The 23,322-nt window shown below is 44.9% G+C and overlaps 1 protein-coding gene across 5 annotated transcripts in view; it reads left to right on the top strand.

Annotated features, from left to right (window-relative positions):
- The window catches only part of lsp1a (lymphocyte specific protein 1 a), a 56,875-nt gene that overhangs the window by 15,907 nt on the left and 17,646 nt on the right, over nt 1-23,322 (top strand). For all 5 annotated transcript variants that reach the window (XM_040133010.1, XM_040133009.1, XM_040133011.1 and 2 more), the window contains 6 exons: nt 10,973-11,119; nt 16,984-17,383; nt 18,209-18,351; nt 18,569-18,809; nt 19,401-19,538; nt 23,082-23,125. In XM_040133010.1, the coding sequence (XP_039988944.1) occupies nt 10,973-11,119; nt 16,984-17,383; nt 18,209-18,351; nt 18,569-18,809; nt 19,401-19,538; nt 23,082-23,125 (1,113 nt within the window). The remainder of the gene's footprint in view (nt 1-10,972; nt 11,120-16,983; nt 17,384-18,208; nt 18,352-18,568; nt 18,810-19,400; nt 19,539-23,081; nt 23,126-23,322) is intronic.

Raw genomic sequence — 23,322 nt, forward strand, 5'->3', positions numbered from 1 at the left:
TGAAAGTCGGTGGAGTTTCCTCTGAGTGGGATTCTTCAGTTTTGTTTGTTTGTTTTGTTCTGGGTTTTTTTTCTGTGCTGTTCTCATGGATGGAGTATCGAACGGGCCTACACACTCCCAGGGGCCCCAGAGGTCAGCGGGGTCCCTCTTCATGAAGTTAAATGTTAATATTTCTTTTTTGAAAGTCACAGAGACATGCAAAACAACCATAGAGAAACACAAAGAGTGTGTGGGTCCTATATACGAGGGGAGGGGAGGCTTTTACCTGTCTCTGCCCAGGGGCCCATTTTCTTATAATCTGTCAGAGGCCATTCTGAGTGTATTTCAAAGAGTAAATGAAGTAGTAGTAAGTACTGGTAGTTGTATGCTATAAGAAGTACAAGTACTCATATGGACGTATTATCAGATCTGCAAACGGGTACCATCCACTTTAAGTTCAGTATAGTCATAAAAACTCAGCTTCAAGGTTCTGGAGTTCTTCACGTATACACAAGGGAGGTGGGCGAAGGCAAATTACGATATCTGACTGCAAGGTTTAGCAATGCGAGGGCAGCAAATGTTAATTTGAGGGAATGAAATACAAATGTTGGAACTACATCCAAAATATCCACCCTGACATGGACAAGCATACTTTGGTGAATACTTTCCCAGCTTCTCTGGTCTCAGGAAAACGTTCACGTCACCGACCCTCTTCACCTTTGCTCCCTTGTTTTCTGCTGCTTCTCATTTTCGGCCATTTTAAAGACAAAATAGAGCTTAAGATGCAATCAGATACAAAGTTTATTTTCTTTGGTATTAGAGAAAGATGCCCTCGCTGCATATTTTTGGGTTTTGGTTTGAGTGGGTTCACACTGGACAACCTCCAGAAGGTATTTTCTTGTCTGATGCTGTACTTGCTCCGTCCTCGTCAATGTCTTTTAAACTTCTCTTGATCCGAAATCTCGGAGTTGTTTGTAGTCCCGTGGGATGTTGAGTTTTTCTTGCTGATTCTGTCAGATTGATCTGTTTGTCAGATCAATCTGACGTGTTTGAAAATGGCTGCAGGTTTCCTCTCTGTCCTCCAGTAAAACCCTGAGCGCAAACAAACCTGCAGGGCACTAAAACTTCAGGGATCAGTGGTCCATTTGTGCTCTGCACGGGGAGCATGGACTCCCAGACACGCAGCCATAACATGGTGATTACTGTCTGCTGTAGGTCTCAGGGGAGGTTGTTGGACTTCTGGCCTGGACAACTGGTGTCTGGCTGCGTGCCGGTCCGGGACACAGACAGCTAGTGTCCAACTTGTTAAAGCAAAGTAGGAATATATAGAGCTCTGTCCAGGTCAGGGATTTTAGGGGGGTGTCAGTTGTTTTTGTTGTTGTTGGTTTTATGTTTTGATTCAGATATTTGATCATTTGTACAGGACACTCAGGGTGTCAGGTTAGTGGGGCCGACTGTCGCCACAGTCGGCTCTGTTCTGGCCGTGGAGAATCAAATGTGAGCCGGCGCTGGGGCCCATACGGCTGCCAGAGTCGGGCCTGGTGTTCAGGGACCGGACTGCGTCTGATCTGGGCTGAGCTTTGGAAGCTTTGGGCCAATGGTGCCCTGGATCGGCACACTGTGCGTAACGAGTCTAGTTTACAGTAAATCCATGATGGTTTGTCTGTTGAGTATGATCTCAAAGTGCTGCGGGGACAACATCCCTGTAAAACCTCAAGAATATGCAAAATCATACAGACTAAAGAAAAAGGCCTAAAACCCCCAGAAATATAATATGACGTCTCATCACGGTCACACATGAAAAACTCTACTACTACTTCCATTGTGATGATTGTGAACTTATTATTTTAGTAAACTTTTCCAATGTGATTCGGTACATCCTACACTTGACATTTTATTTGAACCTACTATTGTATGTTTAGCTACTGTGGTATGTGACCTCTCATTTGTTTGACTGAATCAGCTGAGGAAGAAAGGAAAAAAAAAAAAAAGGCACCTTCTCTGCTCACAAACCTTGAGAGACAGAAAGAAGAGAAGACAGAGAGAAAGAGGTTCATGATGCAGAGAACAGAGACTAGAGAGATGGTGCTTTTAAGAATAAATGGAAGCTGACGACCTCTCTCCGCAGCCCCCGCTGCTGATGGACGTTGTTGGGTATGAAATCTGCCCCCGCCACGGCCCCGTAGCACAGCCCTGGGTAGTTCAGCTTCAGGGGAACTTCTGTAAAAAGTAGAAACGGCCAGTTAGTGACCAAAGTGCCGTGCAAAAGAGATTCATACAAAGGTATGGAGTCACAAAACTAAATAGACAGACGATTAAAATAAAGTAAAAATCAAATAACATCAGGATAGAAAGCCGAACTACCAGTTTAATGGGACAATGAGCCTGTGTGTGTGTGTGTGTGTGTGTGTGTGTGTGTGTGTGTGTGTGTGTGTGTGTGCGTGTGTGAAATCCATTTAAGTTAAGTGAATGTGTTACAGATGTGGAGAAAATAGGATTAAATAAGGTAACAATAAGTAAACAAATAAGAAGGAGAGAAGGGGGATAATGGAGGAAAGGGGATGCATTTAAGATGATTCACAGGAAAGATAAGCCCCCACCTTCCCAGAAACCCCTCACTCTTCTGCAGGGTCAGCAGTTCTCCCGTCCCAGGTGCCTGGCTACTGTCAGGCAGCCTCATGAGTCCATGCAAAGACGGGGTAGGTCAGCGGGTCGTCCCTACCTACGTCCCTTCTTTCCTTTTCCCATCCCAACCAGTGGGTAATCGCGGTGCCCCCCCAGACCCTCGGGAGGGGACTTGGGGCTCAGACTCATGGGGGACGGGGCCAAATGTAATATTGCTTAGAATGAGTTTCGGAGTGATGTGACGAGGTTAACGAGACATCAGCAAACCGCTGGACAGTGGCGGCGAAGCTGCGGCGGCTGTGATAAACCGGAGCCAGTGTGAGACGAGCAGCAGTTTGACTCTACGCGTCCTGCTCTGCGCGGGTTGAGCCCCCCCGGCTCCTTCCTCACAACTCGTCCGGTGACTCCGGCGAGTTTTTTCTGGGAAGTGGCGTAATTTTGTTGTTGTTGTGTCAGAGTGATTCAGTGTCCTCCGCTGCCCCGACTTGTTTCGACACAGCAGTGACTTCATCTCGCAAACGTCTTCCCACCGTCCTCGTCTGTCCCGGGGAGCCTGGCTGGCGTTCAGGCTGAGAGGAAACCGTGTTATTATCGTGTCATTCAACCGAGTCGTCCAGCCGATGACAGCATGTGCGCTTACAAAAGAGCAGATGAGGGTTTGATACTTTCAGCCGTTTTCCTCCTCACAGAGGCTCCCTCCTTCACTCCCGTTGTGGTGAAATGTTGCCGGACAATAAAGTCAAAGCCTGGACAAGTGCAGACAGACAGAGACCGACACTGTGCGGTTTAGAGGCTCTGTTGGCAGGTGGTGGAGCTTTCATCTGGTTTGTGGATGTGTGTGTCATGTTTCTGGTGTTTCTAATTTTGGTGATCACAGAACTGAAGGCTTCACTTTCTGTTATGAAGTCTTATAAAAATCTGTTGGCAACCAGCTGTGTCTCCAAAACACTGCGGAACTGTTTGTTACTTAAAGAAACAGTCCAACGTTTGGGGATTCCTCTTAAAATAAATCGTCTGAGAAGATGGATAATAGTTTCTCCTCGGTGCGTCCTGGGTAGGGAAAGGCCCAGGATGTGGTTTAGGACTGCAACTATCAGCTATTTTCATTATCGATTTAATGTGCTGATCATTCTCTCGATTTGCAGAAGAATCATTGGCAAAAAAAAAAAAAAAAATAGTGAAAAAAGTTCCTCAAGATTTCCCAAAACTCAAGGTGATGCCTTCAAAATGCAACACTCCAGAACCCAAAGACATTGAGTTTATAATCATCTAAGACAAAGAAAAGAAGCTTAGCCTAGAGACTGGAAGCAGAGGGAAACTGCTGGGAAAAAGATCCACCTACCAACAACTCCAGGTCTGACTTCCCTGCGTGTTGGATCTTGTCTATTGAACAGGTGTAGAAGTACAAATATGAAAAATGAAACAAGGACTGAGCATCAGTCTCAGATCAGTTTGAAGAAAAGACACCAGTACGTGATCAGGTGTGTAAAGAGGAAAATAAACATGAATTTTCAACCTGCAGTCAAAGTAACGGAGGTCATTCTGTAGGAGTCAGGGCTGATTTAAAATGCACATTGATGCATGTTGCTGTAAATGCATCAGAAATCACCAACAGGCTGCTTGTCATCCATAGTTCTCTTCTTCTTTTTTCTATTTCTTCTTTTTCTTTTGCTTATTTTCATTTTTCTTTGTATCTTTCCTGTTGTTGTTGTTCCTTTTTTCTTTTGAACCTTCTCTTTTCCTTTTCGTTCTTTCTGCTTTTAATTTTTTTTTCTTCCTCTCTTTTATTTCTCTTCATCTTCTACGTGTTTTTCTTTTTTTTCCCGGTTTACTTTTTATTCCTTTTTCTGCCTGTGCCCGTTTTAGTTGCTCTTTTCCACTTTACAAACCTCTTTCCCTCTTTTTTCTGTTCGCCCTCGATCGGTTTTCTCCGTCTTCTTCTTCATAGTTAAAATCTGGACAACAACCACACAAGCTGCGTTACTGCTGAGAATTTAACATCCAATAAAACTGTGGAAATGTTCATTGGTCACGGTCATTGTGAGCAAGAGCTTCAGTAATAAGACATAAAAAATAAATTGAATCCATTCCTTCCAAGAATCCAGTTCTTTCAGAAAACAAGCGACGTTTAAAGACCTTTTAAAGATCCAGAGGAACCACATCTGTTTCTGTATTTAATTGAACCACTTTCCTCACTTTTACCTGCACTTGTTTGCTCCCTCATGTGGGTTTGGCAGCTGGGGGCTCAGGCGTGTCTTTCTGACAAGATGAAGCTCCCGCCGCTCACAGTGACCTGCAGGGCTGAGCCGTCACCCGAGGAAAGGTTCGGCGAGCAGCGTGCTCGGTCTTGCTAGGCACAGAGAAACCTGCTCGACTCCCGCTGAGGGAGAGAAACTGTTGTTATTTTCTGGAGGGGCAACATTACCCCAATACAGTCCAGACCGGCTCTGTGCTTTGAGCAAGGTCTCGGGCAGGGGGGGCAGATGTCTGTCCTGCTGCGAAGGTTAGACGACAGGAGCCGGGGAAAAAAAAAAATTTGGTTTTGATAAAACACAGGATGAGAAGGAGAACGTAAAGCTGCCGGTTTAAAATCGCTCAGAGGGGGATTCATCATTTAGTCTGAATCAGATGCTTGAGCCGGTGCCAGGTATGACAGAATCCCACAGCACTGATTACAGGAGGGGGACGTAATGAGAGGGAAGACGAGGCACAGTTTGGCTTCTACAGAATAAACTGACAAACCAGCAACCGGGTCCAGTTTCTACACACCGCTGTCAGGGCTCCCGCAGGTCCTGGACCTGCTCATTGGTGGTTGTAGGTCAAGACTAACATTTTGTTTGGAAGCTGCCAGTAACAATAGAAATGAACAGTAATTTGTTTGCTTCTTATTCCATGTTATGTTGCAATGTTTCCAAACATTCCCTCACATGTTTTTCTTCTGGAACAGTAGGTGGGAGGATGATGGGAATTCCCCAGAACACTACTTAAGGCAAATTTCCAAACTGGAAAAGAAAATGCTAATTAATTCATTATACGTTTACTTTGGACCAAAAAGTGCATTTACTCCTCAGTGACTCTGATGCATCATGATTTCCTTTCTTTTCGCCTCTGATTGCAGCAGGACACTGGCGAGCTTGTTATTGCTTAATGTAAAAATGAGTTTCCATTACTCCATCAGCACATCTTCTCCTTATCAATACAGAAACCTTTCCACGTCGGCAAACATCCGTAAACCAGCCTTTTGACGGTTACATTCCTGCTTGCTGAGACAGAAATTAAAAATTGCTGGAACTCAAAAATAAACGGCAGATCTAACAGAACCTGAGGCCTGATGCATAATATTTTACTGGCTGATTACTATAAATTAACAATGTTTTACTAGTAAATTTTATGTCTCGCATACATCTAATGTCCGCTTCATCACTTCCCTAGAAAATTGGTCTGAAGTACCATTGGGTGCGCACATTCTCACTGCACGTTGTCTCTTCATAGACACTGGTTTATGTTTGGGAAATGGCGTTAGCATTGTAGATTCGTTTGACCCCAAACCAGAACTATTAAATTACTGATTTTTTTTTATATCAGATCAATGGACGTAGATCAGCAAGTGCCAGGAAAAGCTTTTATTTTGAAAGTCGGCCGTATCTGGAGCTGCCATCCTGCCTGACAGCGGATGAACCGTCCTGACACACTGACCACATCCTGTCTGCTGCTCCCCACACCTCTACAAACAAACAGTTTGCCCCGAGGTTTCCCTTTTCTCCACCCAGCCTCTATCAGAGTTCTCTGGGTCACATCAGTGGGACACCCGGCTGACCCACATCCAGCTGTGCGCCGGCCTCTCCACCTATGTCCCTTCACCCATTTCCTCTCTGCTCGCCCTCGCCTGCCCACACAGGAAGGACGGAGAGAGAGAGGGAAGAAAAATGGAGGAGGAGGTGAATCTGATGCTGACGAGTCTAGAGCTTATCAGCTGCGTGGTTCCACACCTCTGAATCACCGTCCCCATCTCAGACATTTCCAGTGATCCCGATTGGTCCGGAAAATGGCTGCGCTCCATTTGGACGTGCCAGTGTCCCATTTGTTACGTGGTGTAAAAAAGGCTGGGAATCCCGTTTTAAAGTGGAGTGCACGTGGCATGTGAGGCGGCAGGTAATAAGTTAAATCTCTGACGTCTGATAATGGATGTGTGGATGCCGTGGTGAACTTCAATTTAAGCTTCTCACAGCTTTTAAGGGTCAACTTAAATTTGGATTCAGCCACAACAAGCTGCTTGAAGTAGGTGTTTTTTCAACCTGCAGTAATTGATTTTTTTTTTTTTTTTTGCCCACCTGGGGGCAGCACAGGGAAGTTTCATCATCACCTTTTTAACTTTATGTTTTCACCAAAAAGTTGTTTGTTTCCACATCCAGCAGTTACAGAGCAGCACGATGATTCATCTGGATCTGGTGTCTTTGTCACCCGATGAATCTAAGTCCAGTACTCCCTCTCTTTTAGCTCTGGTTTTGGTCTCCGCCAGCTCCTGAGGGAAACATCTGGCTTTTTAGCCCCACTATGTTCACCAGCTGGTCTCTGACTGTGTCTGTGTCAGCTGTTTGCTGCTGAGCAGGTAGAGATTTTTTTAACAGCCGTTTCCCCGAAAACATCTGCCTGCTGCGGCTGAAAATGACGCCATGAGCGCGGAGAGAATGAACCAGAACAGACAAACAGATAAACAATGAGCGGAAACTCACTTTAGAGCTCCCCTTTTCTCATAAAAATATTGAACGTAGCCATGTTAAGTATTTCCTTTACTTTTTCAAGTCTGTGTGAGTGGAAAATGCCGTTTTGTGTCCTGAATAGAAACGGAGTGAACACCGCAACCCCGAACCGGCGCTGCGGGCTCGGGTTTTAGAGCGCGCCCATGGATCATACCTTCAGCTCTAACTGGCATTTTCAGTGGTTACTTTAATCCCTTGTGAGTCACAGAGAGTCCTCCTCCCTTACCAGCTGCAGAAATTAAACCTGGATTTCATTCAGTCACATATTTAAATCATCACCATATTTAGACTGTTTATTTTAATATTTGCTTTGAAGAATGATAAAGATGAAGGAGAAAAATAGTTCAAACCTGACATGATAGAAGCTGAAGAACTAACTACAGCAAAGGAGAACGGTGAAGGGGCGTAGGAGCTGAGTCAAGATGACACTGATGAACCAAACCAGTCGAGGTGATGAATTGTACCATCACCGAAGAGGTTTTTGCTCCTGAATCTCCCAAAGTGGAAAAAACCAAGCCAGAACTGGGAACAAAGATGAGCTCGAGTTCGTTCTTGTTTTAACTGCTGTCGTAAATCTCTGGTGAAAGCACAGGGAGGATGAGGAGTCAGGGAGGGAGGTGAGGCTGCAGGTAAACTGGGCCCGAGAAGATGACAAAGATAAAAACCCTTTTTCCGTGATGATGCTGAGGGTCAGAGGTCACAGCGAGTCCCACTTACATTGATCCCCCTGTTAAAGAAAGGGAAGGGGGGAGGAAAGGATGGGAGCTGGGAGCCATTAGGGATCTATTAGTGACCCCGAAGCCAAATATGAGTTTAGTAACTCAATACCTGAGCAGCCACATGGAGCTTATTGACCTGTTAGTCCCCTCGGAGACCAGGAGCCTGTACTACGAAGCCAGTTTAACTTAGTCTGGCTCTCTCGGGCTTTTCTGGCTTCACTGAGCCCATTATAGGCCCGTTCCTGGGTGACCAGTATCACGAAGCTGGACATTAACTGGCTCTGTCAGTGCACAGCCGGACCAACTCTGTCCAGCTGTGTTGAGGAGACGCGACGTCGTAAAGGAGGTAAACTCGGTTACGGCGGCGGCAGGAAGTGATATTCGACGAGTAAATGTAAATAATAGGATCTCAGAACCAAAACAGAACAAGAAGCTGCAGAAACACACAAAAAAAGTTCATATAAATAACTTTTTTTCTGCTGCCAGAGCAGAGAAGGAGGAGAAAAGTAGTTCATGTCTGATAATATCTCATTTATAACCTGGGGGAACATTTAACAGTGTGTGGATTATTTTCCTACTAAAAGACAACAGAGCGTTTTTAGTTTTTATCTCCGACTGCCACCACTAAGTCTCCTCATGTTGTTCTGAGCGTAAAAGCCCCGGCGCTGTCGGGAATCCCGTCGGGAACCGGAGGACCTTTAATCTCCCGCACCATTAAAATGCAGCTATAATCCCGCGTCCGCTTGTTGTGGTGAACTCTCCCTCTGTTTGTCAGAGGCTCCGTTTTAAAACCAGAGCGGACTCGTGGAAAGTCGGAATCAGAGAAACGCTTCCGCTGATCTGTACAAATATCTACGGCTCTTTAGTATTCATTGGTCAGTAGTCGGGCTGTTGCAGGGTTTTAATCGGTCCGCTGACGTTCACCTGCTCCGGATCAGCACAGGTTACCATCTTACCCTGAAACCTACGCGTCTTCGTTTATATCCATGTTTTCGTGCTGGCAGGCTTCTTTTTCCCCAACTTAACTCGGGTTCGTGTGTGCCCTCACGCAAACAAATCAGGGAACTTCTCGTAAAAACATTTCTACTGTGCCGCATGGTTGCAACAGTGGTCTCAGAGGTGATCTATAACCCAGATGCAGTGTTTCTAGACTGGAAAGGGTTTTATGTAATTGGGCGAACTCCAAACCACATTTACAAAGAATAATTAAATAAATAAAAGTCTTTTAGATAATGTTACATTAAAGGTTGAAGGTTTTGACCCATGAACAGATGTAAGTCACTGATCACAGAATAATAATTGGAACAGGAAAAGCTAGTTGTAGTACTTAGTCGTAATAAACTGAAATGACATTTGGTTCAGAGCCCTGTCAGTCTCAATCACACTGTACCACTCAGATGGGAGGAGGGTTGGAATACAGGCGTTGGAACATCTGGTGAGAAGAAACCGTCCCAATGGTACTAAACGTCCCCCAGATTATCACAAGCCGCCCAACACGAATATTACCCACCGATCTGGCAACACTGCCCAGATGTCTGAAAAATGTTTAAAGCATCCCGAAAATTCCTATTCGTCCCACAGGTCGTCTTCTCATTGTCTAATGTCCCTTCTCCTGACGCAGATTCTGATCTGTCCAGTATAAAATAAACAAAAAAACCTGTAACAGTGTGTAATTTGAACAAGAAACACTGTTTTACGTCACCATTCATAGCCGAGGTTCGGCACTGCGGATAAAGCTTTCGGCGTCGGAGTGAGTCGGGACGTGTTCATGTGTGGCTCCTCGTCTGTGGATAAATAAAGACCGGCGGTGTTTGTAATAAATACAGTGATGTCATGATGAACAGCACATGTGTTTCATCCTGCAGATAAACAGTCGGTGTCATTTCTCCCTCTGAGGTCCGGCAGATGTTCTACTGGCCGGATCTCGGCCACTCTTTGTTCAGCGACCATGAGTCAGGAGTCTGTGTCGTCTCTGGTGCATGACGAATGTTTCTCATTTAACATTTATTGCTTCCTAACCACCGCTGATGAAAAAAGTCATCTGCTGGGAGCAGTATCCCAATGGAAAAGCTCTCATCACATGTAGAAGTTGTCAGACGTTTGGGGGATTTTCTGGCAATTTTGTCTCTCCAGTTCTGGGACTCATCAAAAATTGCACACACGAGGGTTTTCCTCCGTAGAGTTGTGTCACTGAGCTGAAGCACGACCGCCTTTACATTTTGTAGAAGAAAGGATCATCACTTGCGCTGAAACAGTTGGTCGACCGATCAATTAGTCGATCAACAGAAAGTGAATCCACACTATACTGGTAACCGATCAATCGAATCGAAGCAAAAAGGCGAACACGTTCACTAGATTCCCACGTCTGAAATATGATCATTGCTGCTTTTCTCTGTTTTATACCCGTGTAAATTAAGTATTTTGTGGTTTTGGCCCGTTCACACAACAAACTGTTTGAAAATGTCACCTCACATGAAAATGATGAATTGAGAAACTTGCCAGGTTCATCATATAATGAGGATCAATAGCTGGAGGCCTTAGTTATCAAGCAAAGACCAATTTAACTTGTGCTCAGTACCTTTTATTTTCGTGTTTGCCACAACCTGTAGAAGCAGATTAAAGGTTTCTGGCACAACTTCACCTAGTTCCAAAGTGCTTGGAGGAGGGAAAGAGTCTAAGAGGTCAAAACTCGCAGTGATCCACATGACGCACAATGAAAACCTCTCCGGCTCAATTTTGCTCTTGTGCAATCGGAGAATTTTAGCAAGTAGTTTCGGATTTGCTTTTTTGTCTCCAATCTGACCACTAATAGGATTATCTGTCACTATGGAAGTGAGGGAGAGCTTCCCCCCCTTTATTAACCAAACTGCTCCCCCTCCCCCACCACAGGCTGACAGCTCAGAGGAGCATCGAGGACGCCGAGGAGGTGGAGAGGGAGCGTCGTCGAAGGGCTCGAGAGGCTTTACGCCGGAGAAACAGCGGTTCAACACCTGGAGAGTCGTCACCGGAGAACGAGATGCCCACTGAGGAGAACCTGTGAGTAAAGACAGAGCAACAAACTTCAACTAGACCCGAGTCAGAACTCTTTCTCTTAACTCGCTTAAGTCGCTTTTATTGTAGATCAAAATGTTTTGCTTTCTCACTGATTGTTTTTGATGCACACGTGAAACCTGGTGACTGTGAGAAATCAGGTCTGATCATAAAATCAGACAGAGAGTTTGTGTAGAATGTAAAAGTCAGTTTACATGACTTTACTCCTCTGCTCTGCCACACCTTCACCTCCACACTCAGAGTGTTATCACACCCAACCTGTTTGGTGTGGTTTGTCCATTTGGGTCTGCAACCAGACCTCCTGAAGAGGTGGATCCTGGTCCGGTAGCGGCAGATAAACAAACACATCAGGCTCAGTTAAAGTGCACCCCGATCCACTGTCAGTGGCTACTAGAATCCAATTCTCCGTCGTGGGTCCACGTAGCGCTGATGTTGCAGGATTCCGGTCACCAAAACTGTCCCATCAGCGAGTGACCTGTCAGTCTGCATGACTTCGTGTTTACAGCTGTTGGTTTGTTAGTAATAGGTCAGTGTGAACACAAACTGGACCAGAACTAAAAGGCAACAATGGACCCTTTTTTCGTTGTTGTTGTTGTTATTGTTGTTGTTGCTGTGGCCGTTTTCCACCGGATTAAATGTAGTTGATGGTTGACAAGGCTTAGAACCTGTTTTCTCTAGTGACCGTGTAGAATATACAGTAATCCCAATCACTTTTAACCTTTCGGTAACCGGCAGATATCCCTCTCGCGTTAATAAACGCACATGAATAGATATGACTGATGGGTTGATGCTTGATTTCCTCCGCCAGGGAGGTTACGTTTTGATTTCACTGGCCGTTATCAAACCCCTCTCTGCGCCCTGAAAACTCTTGGTCCGGCCCTGGATTCCTTGCCCATGTAATCGTGGGAACTGAGGAAGTTATTAAGTGGAGAACATTAATCACTCGCTCGACTCTTGTCCAACGACTTCCTGTACAACCCGTTAACTGTTTGAGTGTTTTTTTTGTTTTCTTTTCTGGTGATAACTTCAAGTTTAAAAGTCGTCACGCTTCCCAGCTGTGAAACTTAAAGCTCGACGTGCCGCGGCGTTGCTTCCCCTCCTCCTCGCCGCTCGCCGTACCCTCGCTGGTTCACGGGCTTTCGCGGATGTTTCCATTGGGAAAACCGGCAAACAACCAATTCCATCCCGCTGTGCTGATGTGAAGACGAATGCACAGCTGCCTTCTCATTACACAACCTCCAAAGAATGTTTACTACAAAGCGTCTCCGGGGAAAACTACCACCATGTCAAAGCTTGTGGCGTTTCAGCCGACTTATAATTTCAGACTCTTAATGACAGCTTGCACCTCCGACACCTTCTCCTCCATCACATCACAGGCTGGTTTCAGGCTGCGGTTGCTCGACGTGAGGCAGCTCCACTGCTGCAGTCTGTAATTGAAGGGTTTTCTGTTCAAGACGCAGCAGTGATGTAATGCTGTTTTTGAAATGTGCTACATGATTTCCTGCCTCCAGGAGGGTCAGAGGTCACGTTTGAGTACACAGATGTTGGTTGACGCTACATCAATCCTCTGCCCAAGAGGGGGCAGAGGATTGATGTAGCCAACCAGTCTCAGCTCCGAGCCCACTGGTTCCTGCTGAAGACGTAGATCTTTACAAACACCTCACAAACAAAAACTTATCTTTTAGTGCTGCTTTGCTCTTTGTCAGAAGAGAGGCTGACATTAACAACATTATGTTATTGAGTAAAATGATGTTTAAAACTCACTAAAAATGGCAGGAGCTCCAGATCTGCGTTGCCGGTTTCACCATGTAGCTGACATATCAAAATATATAGTCAGTATATGATCTGCAGTAAAAGACCCGCAGACCACCACTTGGTCTGCAGGCAAAATGATCTGAAGGGCTGTTGTTATGTACTGCATGTGCCTGTAAAAATAAACTTCCTCTTCCTCCCTTAGTTCTTTCACGACTAATATTTACCTCCATCTTTCAGAGACTTTTGACTTTCTTTTTTTTTTTTTTTTTACATCTGGTGCAGATGGTTGTGGAGTCAGGACTAGTTCTGCTTAGCTTAGGCTAAAGAGAGGAAATGGGGATCAGCTAGCCTGGCTCTGTCCAAAGGACAAAAATACACCTCTAAGGCTCACGAATCCATGTGCTGTATTTTGTTTGTTCAACAAACAGAAATGTAAAAATCACAGTTTGTGGTTAAGTGACATGTTGCACTGATTTTGTGATCTTTCATCGAGTAGAGGACAGATATAAAACATGAGTTTGTTTCAAGTTAAAATATCAAGTTAACATGATCTATACAATACAGAATATATACTATTATGTACTAACTGCTGGCATGAAACTGAAGCACATCATGGTTTGGTTTTGAAAAAGTTCATTTTTTCATTTCCTTTATATATTTGAGAAAACTTGGAAGACGTTTTTTTTTTCAGACTGACAGCAAATGTGACCGTCTGTGGAGGAGTAAAATAAGGCCGAAACAGAAACACGACCGCTCGTTAAGGCTGATTAGCTGCTGAGAGATCAGGCAGAGACTCCCATCATGCAGCGGGGACTCTGCCGGCCGTCCTAGCGTCTTAATCATGCGGGGAATGCTGAGCGAATTCCTTTCTGCCGGCTCCTGGAAACACAAAACACACTTTCATTACTTTTAATCAGCAGGGAGAACAGCCGGAGACACAGTGCTAATTGTTGGGAAATTGTCTAATGATAAGTTCACTTAATCAACATTTTTAAAGTCCAGTTGATACTTAACACTTAAATCTAAGTTCGAAGATTTAACTGGAATGAATGAGATTAGACTGCATGCTGCAGCGATTTCCTCCGAGCAGCTGTTTGGTGACGTGTGCAGACGGAAGCAGGTGGAAAGCTGAATCACTCAACGCTTCTTCTGTTCAGACCACAGCGCCGTCAATGCTGACCCGCCCAGACCTTCAGATCCAACATCTGATGTCCAAGTGTGTCACACTGGAAATGAACCTGAGGTCCAAAACGGCCTGAACCCGACCCGACACAGTATCAGGTTTCAGGCTCAATGTCGGACTATTTTTTTGGTAAAGCTTTGGGCTGTGGTCTGGGTTCCCGGTTGATGGAGATAAACGGCTGGTAGAGCAGATTCTCCAGTCGCTGCCATTAAACCACCACAGAAGAAGAGGGCGCAGCGAGATGAGGTCAATAAAAGAAGCTGCAGTCAAAGCTCAGCCGATGGAAAACCTGATGGAGATCTGACGTTTCTGTTGGTTTCAGGTGTTAATGGTTCCAGTCTCCCAATGGCTCCTCACAGATCTGATGCTTTCATCTTTTCATTGACGTACGTTGCCGTCTGTTCTCTAGGTCTGTTTCCATTGCGTTTTGTCGCATTTTGTACAATTTTTATCCATACACCAACATTTCAACCTCAGCCAAGCGTCAAAAACTTGAGACGTGAGCGATATTTTGACTGTTTTTTCATGTTGCAGTTAATGAGCCTCCAAAAGAGACAAGAGATTGACCAGTGAGCTGCAGTGAGTTGCATTAGCATGGAGAACTAATGCTCAGTAATGGATGAAATAAAGAGACTTTCAGGAAGTGCCCAAAAATTATTTATATTTAAAAAGCCCTCGAGCGGCCGTACTAATTATGACTCTTGTTGGGAGCCATGGAAAAAGTGGGGACGTTGTTATACAGCCACTAAATCCAGGATCAGGATGGATGGATGGGTCAACAAAACATCAGACTTTGACACAGGAGACGACCATTCGTTTCCCGTTTCCAGTCGACACTCAACACTGGTTTCTTTTAACCATGATCGTGATTGTTCCCGAACCTTAACCAAGAAGTTATTTTGACCCCAGTCATGATCTTTTCCTAACCTTTACCAAGGTGGGTTTGTGCCTAAGCTTTAACAAAGCTTTAACCATAGTGGCGTCACATCGTAAAACAGATTTAATCTTCCAGCACTGATTTGTAGCGGGTTTGGAAGGAGCAGACAAATTATGTCTAAGTTCTGGAGGGAATGAACAAAAAGTGTACTTCGCCTTTGTCTGGTCGGAAATAAATCACATATATTGCCTCGACTCTCAGGGCAGTTTCAGGTCTCAAATTTGGCAGCACCAGTAATGCAGTCAGGTTCAATAGGGTTGGGTGGTAAATTTGCAGGTCCAGGCCAGATTCGGGTCTTAGTTTTAGGACCTGCAAAAATCCAACAGGGAAGCCTTTAGGGGGACTGCCACTAGCAGGTTGTTAAAGGTACTGTATGTGATCATCTTTGTATTTTATTTGCCTTTTGAAAGGAAAACATTCAAATCTCCTTGCTTAGAAAAGAGCTATACATAACAATAATTATTGCCATTGTGTTTCTGCAGTCTGAGGATTGGTTTTTCTCAGCCAGCAACCTGTAATCTTGTATCTGACATTGTACAAAACAAAACTGTAGTTATATGATGCGTCACGTGTTCCAGACAAAATCCAAATATTACTGTATGTGTTCCTGGCCAGTTTCCATTTCCTGTTTTCACTGGTTGTTATTTCAGCTGTACCAGACGCTGATCATCCATTCGTCAGCTGCAGTCTGATGCTAATGGCTCTGTGATGACAGAAGCTAATCAGGGAAGAAATGTATTGCATCGCTGTTTGATCTGCTGCACTCAGTGAAGAGACGTGCTTTTGCGTCCGACAGGCTGCACGGATGTGTTTCGGGTGTTAAACTGTGAGAACATGCAGCTGTTACTGCTAATGGACAAAAGTGTTGGATGGAGAAACCTTAAGATTGATAATGGACATTTTTAGAATATCCTTAAACTGCAATTCTTGGCGGTGATTCCACATTATTTTAATCTTTTCTGTACAGTGTTATTTGTCCATCCCGGACCGACTCGTTCCCCCACGCCGAACGCCTCCCTGCAGCCGGTCTAAGCCTCTGTTTACTGAAAGCCTTGTTAGGAAAATCATTTCATGCCTTCTGACAGACAGAAAGTGAAATATGCTCCTGCAGTCAAGTTCAGACCAGCTGTCAGAAGCACAACCATCAATTCTGACTTAGCTCAGGAGTAATGATCCTGTCCCAAAAGTTTCTCAAGAGTAAAGTCAACAAATTAAAGTCAATAAATTAAACCTCCCCCAGGAAGGGGCCATATTGGAAAAACTAGAGCCACCTAATGGATTAAATCACTAAGTGCACGAACATTCGAACACAGTGTCTCATTCCTACTAACTGAAGGGAGGGATAGTCTTCAAAATGGACACAGAAGAGGAGAGCAGGTCCTTTCATAGGCGCTGAAATTATAATCTTTCAGGCCATAGCATCTAGTAATTACTTTGTGTCAGTTACGTAATTGTATTCGGTCACAACCAACTTCTGTTTCTCACTTTGCCACACAAGGGTACATATTGAAAAAATAAACAAAGTCACACATCTGTTTAGATGGCAGTCTCCATCCTTTTGTGATAATCACACTATTTTCATCGTTGACAGTTTTTCACACAGATCTGTAGCCTGTACCTGTAAAAGTGGCCTTGCTGTCAGTTACTACCTTCAAATTCAAATCTGATGTTTCTCTACTTTTCGAGTTTCTTTTTTGATTCTGGTATTTCATTTCATCTTTGGCCCTGTGATGCTGGTTCTGTCTTTATATCATATGTCGTTGTAATGACACACCGCACTGAATTCTGCAGAAGGTGATGTATAAAGATTCGGTACGTGGTCTGGGTTAGGCAGGTGCAAAAAGTAAAACTGTGCTGGGGTTGTGTTTTTGATAAACACGGTTTGAAACCCGTGACACCTGTTGCTGTTTCTGGTCAGATAAACTCTGTCAGTAAGCTTTCCTGACTGTTCCTTCCTGTCTCGCCTCCCCTCAGGTACGATAGCGACTTGAAGCCGAGCAGCTATCCGTCCCTGGAGGAGGACGAAGGCTTCAGCGACTGGACCCAACGCAGAGAGAAACGGAGGCAGCAGCGCCTGCAGGAGCTCAGCCAAGGAGGCGAGGAGGACGAGGACGAAGAGGAGGACCCGATAAACAAAGCTGTATCCGTAAAGACCGCCAAGGCCTCAATCACGTCCTCCGGCCGACTTCAGAGACGGGAACAGGAAGAGATAGACAGGGCCAGGATGGAGGTGGAAAGGAGGAAGGAGCGGGAGGAGGAGGCGATTCGAGCTGAGAGGGTGAGGAGGGAGAAAGAGAGGGAGGAAGATGAGAAGAGGAAGACGGAGGAGGTGGTGACCAGGAGGAGGGAGGAGATTCAAAGGCCAAAAACAGAGGTAAGGCTTCGTCAGCAAAACAACTGAGCTGTTTAAAAGTTTAAAACTTCCAAGTTTTATGTAAGTGATTCCAAATCAGAATAAGGATTTAAGTGATGAGGGAAAAGTCTGAGTCAAGTCTCGAGTCATTTTTAAAAAGTCAGAGTGAGTCAAGCCCTTCGTCCTTTCAGATGAGTCAAAGTTGAGTCTGGACAGTGTCACATCATGTTTCAAGATCTTCAGGTTTCAAAAATCATTTGAGACGAGACCAAGTCGTGTTTCAACTTATTCGAAACCTGTCAAAGTCGAGTCTTTAATCATTCAGGACATGTCCGAGTCTCAATTCATTTGAGACAAGTCCAAGTCAACTATCAAGCTTTACAAGATCATACGAGACAAGTTTCAAGATTTTAAGCACAAGTCCAAGTCAGGTCTGAAGTCATTTGAAACAAGTCAAAGTCTCAGTTATTCAGAACAAGTCTCAGGTCAAGTCCTTCAGGGAAAGACCAAGTAGATACACAAGTGTTTATAAGCAAATTAACAACAATTGAACCTTTTCTTTAGGTTTTAACAGTCAAGTTTCAAGTATTGAGGAAGTCTTGTCACAGTCGAATCCAAGTCAAGTCTCAAGTCCTTACTGCTGTCAAGTCTAATGCCAGTCCAGGTCTCAGCTTTGACGTCCAAAGCTCTGCCGAACTGTCCTGTTCTCCCTCAAATACTCTCACTGTTCTTTACCATGAGTCTGGGAGGTTCGATCTTTGTGTTGAAATCTAAAGAGGGCCGTCGAAGATAAAGAACACACATCAGTTTCTGGTCATTCTGTTACGTTCAACCTTTCGCGTGCAGGTGGAGAAAAGGAAAGAAGTCAAAGTCTCCTACACATCAAAGGTTTTCCTTCACCAAGAGCCGAAAAACAGCAACGCCAACGGAGACGCAACCGTTGACGAGGTGACGTCATACATCAACAACAAGGCAAAAAGATCCACCAGGTGTGTTGATTGTTTCATTTACCTTTGTCTTTAATGAATGCTTGCCTTTGGTAAAATGGCTAATGTTTAACTTTTTTATGGACAGAAAGTCAGAGTATTGAGTTTCAGCTTTCAGAAAGACCAGAAGTACTTGAAAGACCTTGGAAATACGGACCCTGTTTGGAGCCTGGGCATAAATGAAAGTTTCTTACATTTGATACCTCCCTGGTGTGCGTAGCAGAGCCACGGAGCCGGAGGAGGCGGAGGCCATCCTGGAGACGGAGCAGCGTCTGGAGAAGATCCGACGCGGCCTCCAGATGAAGGAGAGCCAGGAGCTGGAGCAGCTGAGACACCGACAGTCCGAGGCCGAGCAGGAGCTGGAGGAGCTGAAGAGGAGGAGGGAGGAGAGACGCCGGGTCCGGGAGGAAGAGGAGCGTCGGAGGGAAGAGGAGGAGCAGCAACGCCTGGCCAAAGAGGAGGTGACCGTGCCTCATTAAAAACTAGAAGCGGTATCGCCCAGATAGTTACATGACTGCAACAGGGACTCGCGGGATTTTGGAAAGCCACCGATCAAGGAGGTTTTTTTAAATTTACTGGCTGCTAGAATTTATGAACCACTGTGGCCTGTTAAACATAACCTCCATGATTTTGTTACAGCTCCCAGCAGCCCATTAAACCCCCCCCCCCCCAAGTCTTGTGAGAAAATGTCCTCAAAACATCAACAGTGAGTTTGGACGTATTTTTTGAGATCCTGAGTTGCTAAAACAAAATCAGGACAGTTTATATTTAATCCAAAATCAGGCTGCTAATCCATACTTTGATATTAACAATGGATCAGACTAGTAGGTTTTATGTGAAAGACGTTGCTTTTCAGCCTCTTCTAGCTCATAGTTTTGCTTTTACGACGGATAAGTCAAAGTTGGAGACTAGTTGGGGAAGAGAGTGGAACATCCAGCAGCCACAGACCCAGTTATTTTTTCCTAGGAGTTGGTTCCCGAGAACAGTTAATTAGACCCATGCAGTCTTATGTAGAAATATGGGGCTGAACAGTGTTTGTGACCTGAATCCAGGAGGAGAGGAGACGGATGAAGGGAGACATCGAGAGGAGGAGGATGGAGGCGGCAGAGAGGATGAAGAGCCTGAGCACGTCCGGCGTGGACGGGGACGAGATGTTCAGTCCCTTCAGTCCCAAAGCTCCCACACACAAGGTAAATAACACCTGCAGATCAAGGGCTGCAGCTAAATGCCTTTGCAAGGCAAAAAGTTGAACTGTCCTTCCACTCGGTGATCCATTAAGTCACATTAACCAAAACAGCTTACAGATTGACTCGTGTGGAATAAACATGGTCACCAACCCAGTGGCAAATAACTGTGTGTTATCTTCTCCTTGCGATGTGGTGGTTTAAGGAAGATCCGGAAGAAAAAAAGAAAAAAAAATCTAGGAAATTATGGAAAAAAAGTGAAAACTGGTTTGGGACTCGGGGCTTTAACTGTGGTCTTCGTCTCCACGCATCCGTGACGTGCATTTCATGCATTTTTGGAAGTAACGTTGTGCCGCCACCCATCAGATTATTCCCAACCAGTTTCACATAAACATGCAAATCCGACTGTGTTGTCTTAGGAGATGGATATGAGCTGTTATCAGCAGTTTTACAGCAGGACACACGGGGAGTATAAAGCGAGAAAAAGCGCCGTTTTCATTCACCGATCTTTATTTTCCCGCCCACCAGGGATCCGTGTGCCCGCAGTGAAACCGGCAGGCCTTGATCCATCATTACAGATAAAAGTCGACATGTTCACCGTCAGAGTGTGAAATACTCTGTGACGTTTGAGGGGGCGTCCCAGGCCAAACGTAAAATAAACCAAAGAATAACATCACCTACACCCGCATCACCTACACCCGTATCTTCATCCTGTGTGCCAATATGCAGAGGGAATTTAAGAAGTGTTTTTAAAAGCATTTGAGCCCATTTGCAAAGTGGAGAGACAACTTCTGTCCATACCCCTGCCCGCTTCCAGCTTTGCAAACCCGCCGCGCACCTGCAAAGTTCAGCATCGGTACCTGCAATCATGTCCAAATCAAATCTGGACCCGACCCGAAACCGACACGCTAATGTAAGACTCACCTCAACCTGACCAGGAGGCGGATCGAATGTGAGACTAGCTGCTGCTGGGCAGGACAAAAAAAACCCAAAAACTGTAGAGATCTAACAACGAGGAAATAAGTAAATGTAGCAACGTAAATAGATGAATAAAAGCACGTGAGGATTTGTGAAGGCAGAGGCATCGTCCACATGTTCAGTGTATTATTTTCACGTGTTTCCTCCTGCTGAGACACAGAATCGCTCCTCTCCAAATGTGCCAGCTGTGCGGACGCCTTCTTTCATTATATAAAAATTCTGACCCAACGCTGGAATTTAACTGTTAACTGACCTTCTGTGCTTTTTCGGACGGTGGGCAGCTTTTCTGAGAGTTTCTCATTTGTGGAGTATCAGTAAACTAACAAATCTCCCAACTCCATGTTTTGTTATTTTGCTTTGAGATTTAAGGACTGTTGAAGAACTTTTTTTTCCTGTCGGATAAATATAGACATAAGACAAATTAGGTTTTTGAACTAGAGGGAGGAAGAGCAAAACCGCAGAGTTCAGAGTGAAATACTTCACCAGTATAGTTTGGAGAATTATAACCAGCCCTGGAATCCACAGCAGCAGCTGCAGGACCAGAATGGGCTGCGTCGCATTTTCTGTGTTTCTCCGTACCTTTCAATACTGCAACATAAAAATGAATTTTACAGTAGAGATGAGTAGAAAATAGCTTAACTTTGAGACGCCCCTAAAATTAGGTTTTGATGTCTTTTGGGGGGGGGTGTAGGTCTGTTAATTAGGGGGTCTGGTACCCCCCAAGACTCCCCCATACTCACTTTTCAGCAAATACATCTGTCTGTCAGAGAAACAGACTCTTGCATCTTGACGGACTTCACACACAAATTTCCTGGAGTCGGCGTGGACCGATTCATCTGTGAGCGACAGAAGTCAAAAATGCTCCAAAAGAAAAAAAAAAGAGATGGAGATGTAGTGATGCCGATGACCAACGACATTTTCAGTCAACCGGGGTCAAAAGGCTTCATTAAGAAATTCAAGTGTTAAGCTGTAGCACAGGGCTTTCCTTTGTTTCTGTGTGTGTGAGACTCATTCAAACGGGTGATTCTGACTCTGACGTTTGACCCCTGAGGTCCGAGAAAACGCCGATCCCGTCCTGAACATCTGTCCTCTGCTGCCTACGGAGAAAACGAAATGCAGTGAAATGAAGCTTCACTAACATGTGATAAACACGTGACGGAGTCTGTTACACCAGGCTGCCTTAAGGAGCTTGAAAAGGAATTCATCAGACTGGAGCGTCCTACGCCGTTCAAGGTCGGATCGGTTAGGGGTCTGTGAAGCATTTGTCACAATGGACAACTGGCTTTTTTCAGGTCACGTGAAAGCGTTCAGGCTGTGGTGGAGGAAGTATTCAGGCCCTTTGCTTCAGTAAAACTAACACCAACACAATGTTAATGACTCCATTAAAAGTCAAAGGCCTGCATTTGAAAAATTCTACTTAAATAAAAGTGCCAACTTTACTTTAAGTACTTCACTGTGCAGTTAAATGTCTCCAGTGACTGGTAAATCATTATCTGACGTGATCAGATCGTCGATCCCGAGTCACGGAGGATTCCAGGTGGAGCTGCTTTTAGTTTAGTCCACTGGTTCCCAGCCTGGGGGTCGGGCCCCTCCACAGGGGTCACCAGGTGAACCTGGTGAGGGGTCGTCAGACGATTCATGGGAGAGGACAGAAGGAAAAAAAGGTTCTGATACAGGACTCTGCAGTCACTCTTGGGACTTTTCTCCGATCTTTGCTTTTCTCTGAAATTCTGAATAATTTCACCACACTGGGCCTCAAACACGTATTCAAACAAAACAATCGGAGAAGTTTAGAGGGGAAATGCCTCTTTGGTGATGAAGTAAATGTGAAGCAAATTTGAACTATTTTCAAATCGTAATCTTTAAACTGATGAACTACAGCTGTCAGATAAATTTAGAGCAGTGAGAACAAACAATATTTGCCCTTGAAATGTGGTGGAGTAGAAGCTTAAAGTGGTATGAAATGGAGGTACCTCAAGTACAGTACTTGAGTAAATGTACTTAGTTACTTTCCAGCCCCGGGTTTAGGATCCAAGAGTTATAAAGGGCTGGTTCACAGCAATCCCTAAAACGAATATTTTCTCACTGTACCCTGGTGGTCTTTGGCCATGAAAATAGTTTGGATTTTATTTTAGTTCTGTGTCCTGAGGTTCTGGGATAACAAGTCACAGAAACACTTCACTTAAGAACACGAGAGGACGAAGCTAGAAGGAACCTCGGTAGAGGAAAGTTTAAGAGAAATACAAAGTAGAAAAATGGAATGAAAATCCAACAATAGAACAAGCTAAAAAAAACACACCAAACAGATCAGGCTCTTGTTCTTCGGAGACATACGGGTTAAAAAGCACGTTCCCATCGCCCTCTGCTCGTACCGTCAGAGCGAGCGGCGCAGCTGCTCTGATGACTCGCACATTTTGATGAAGGCCAGCAGACGCGGCTCTGTTTGTCTTGGACGGAGCTGCGGCCGAAAGGCAGAGCCGTTAACTCACTTCTCAACCGGGGCGGCGACACGGAGGGAAAACGTCCCGTGTTCATCAGAAAAATGACCTCGGACTTCTTCTTGTTTTTCAGATCACGGAGAGAACGGAGTGCCTGAACCGCTCGCTGAAGAAAAGGTGAACATCCCGGTCACTGTCCCGATCGGAGCAGTGATCGTTCTGTAACTGTTCCGTCACGTGGAAATATTCGGGATGTTTGGTGCGGCATTTTAGAAACTCCACTAGAATTCAAATGAAATCGCAGTACATTTGTTCTAAATTACCATCCTGGACCAAATGTCCAAAACGTCTTTCAGCAGAGACAGTGAAATTTA

Source organism: Xiphias gladius, chromosome 8 (genome assembly GCF_016859285.1).
Source record: "Xiphias gladius isolate SHS-SW01 ecotype Sanya breed wild chromosome 8, ASM1685928v1, whole genome shotgun sequence".
Lineage (NCBI taxonomy): Eukaryota > Metazoa > Chordata > Actinopteri > Istiophoriformes > Xiphiidae > Xiphias > Xiphias gladius.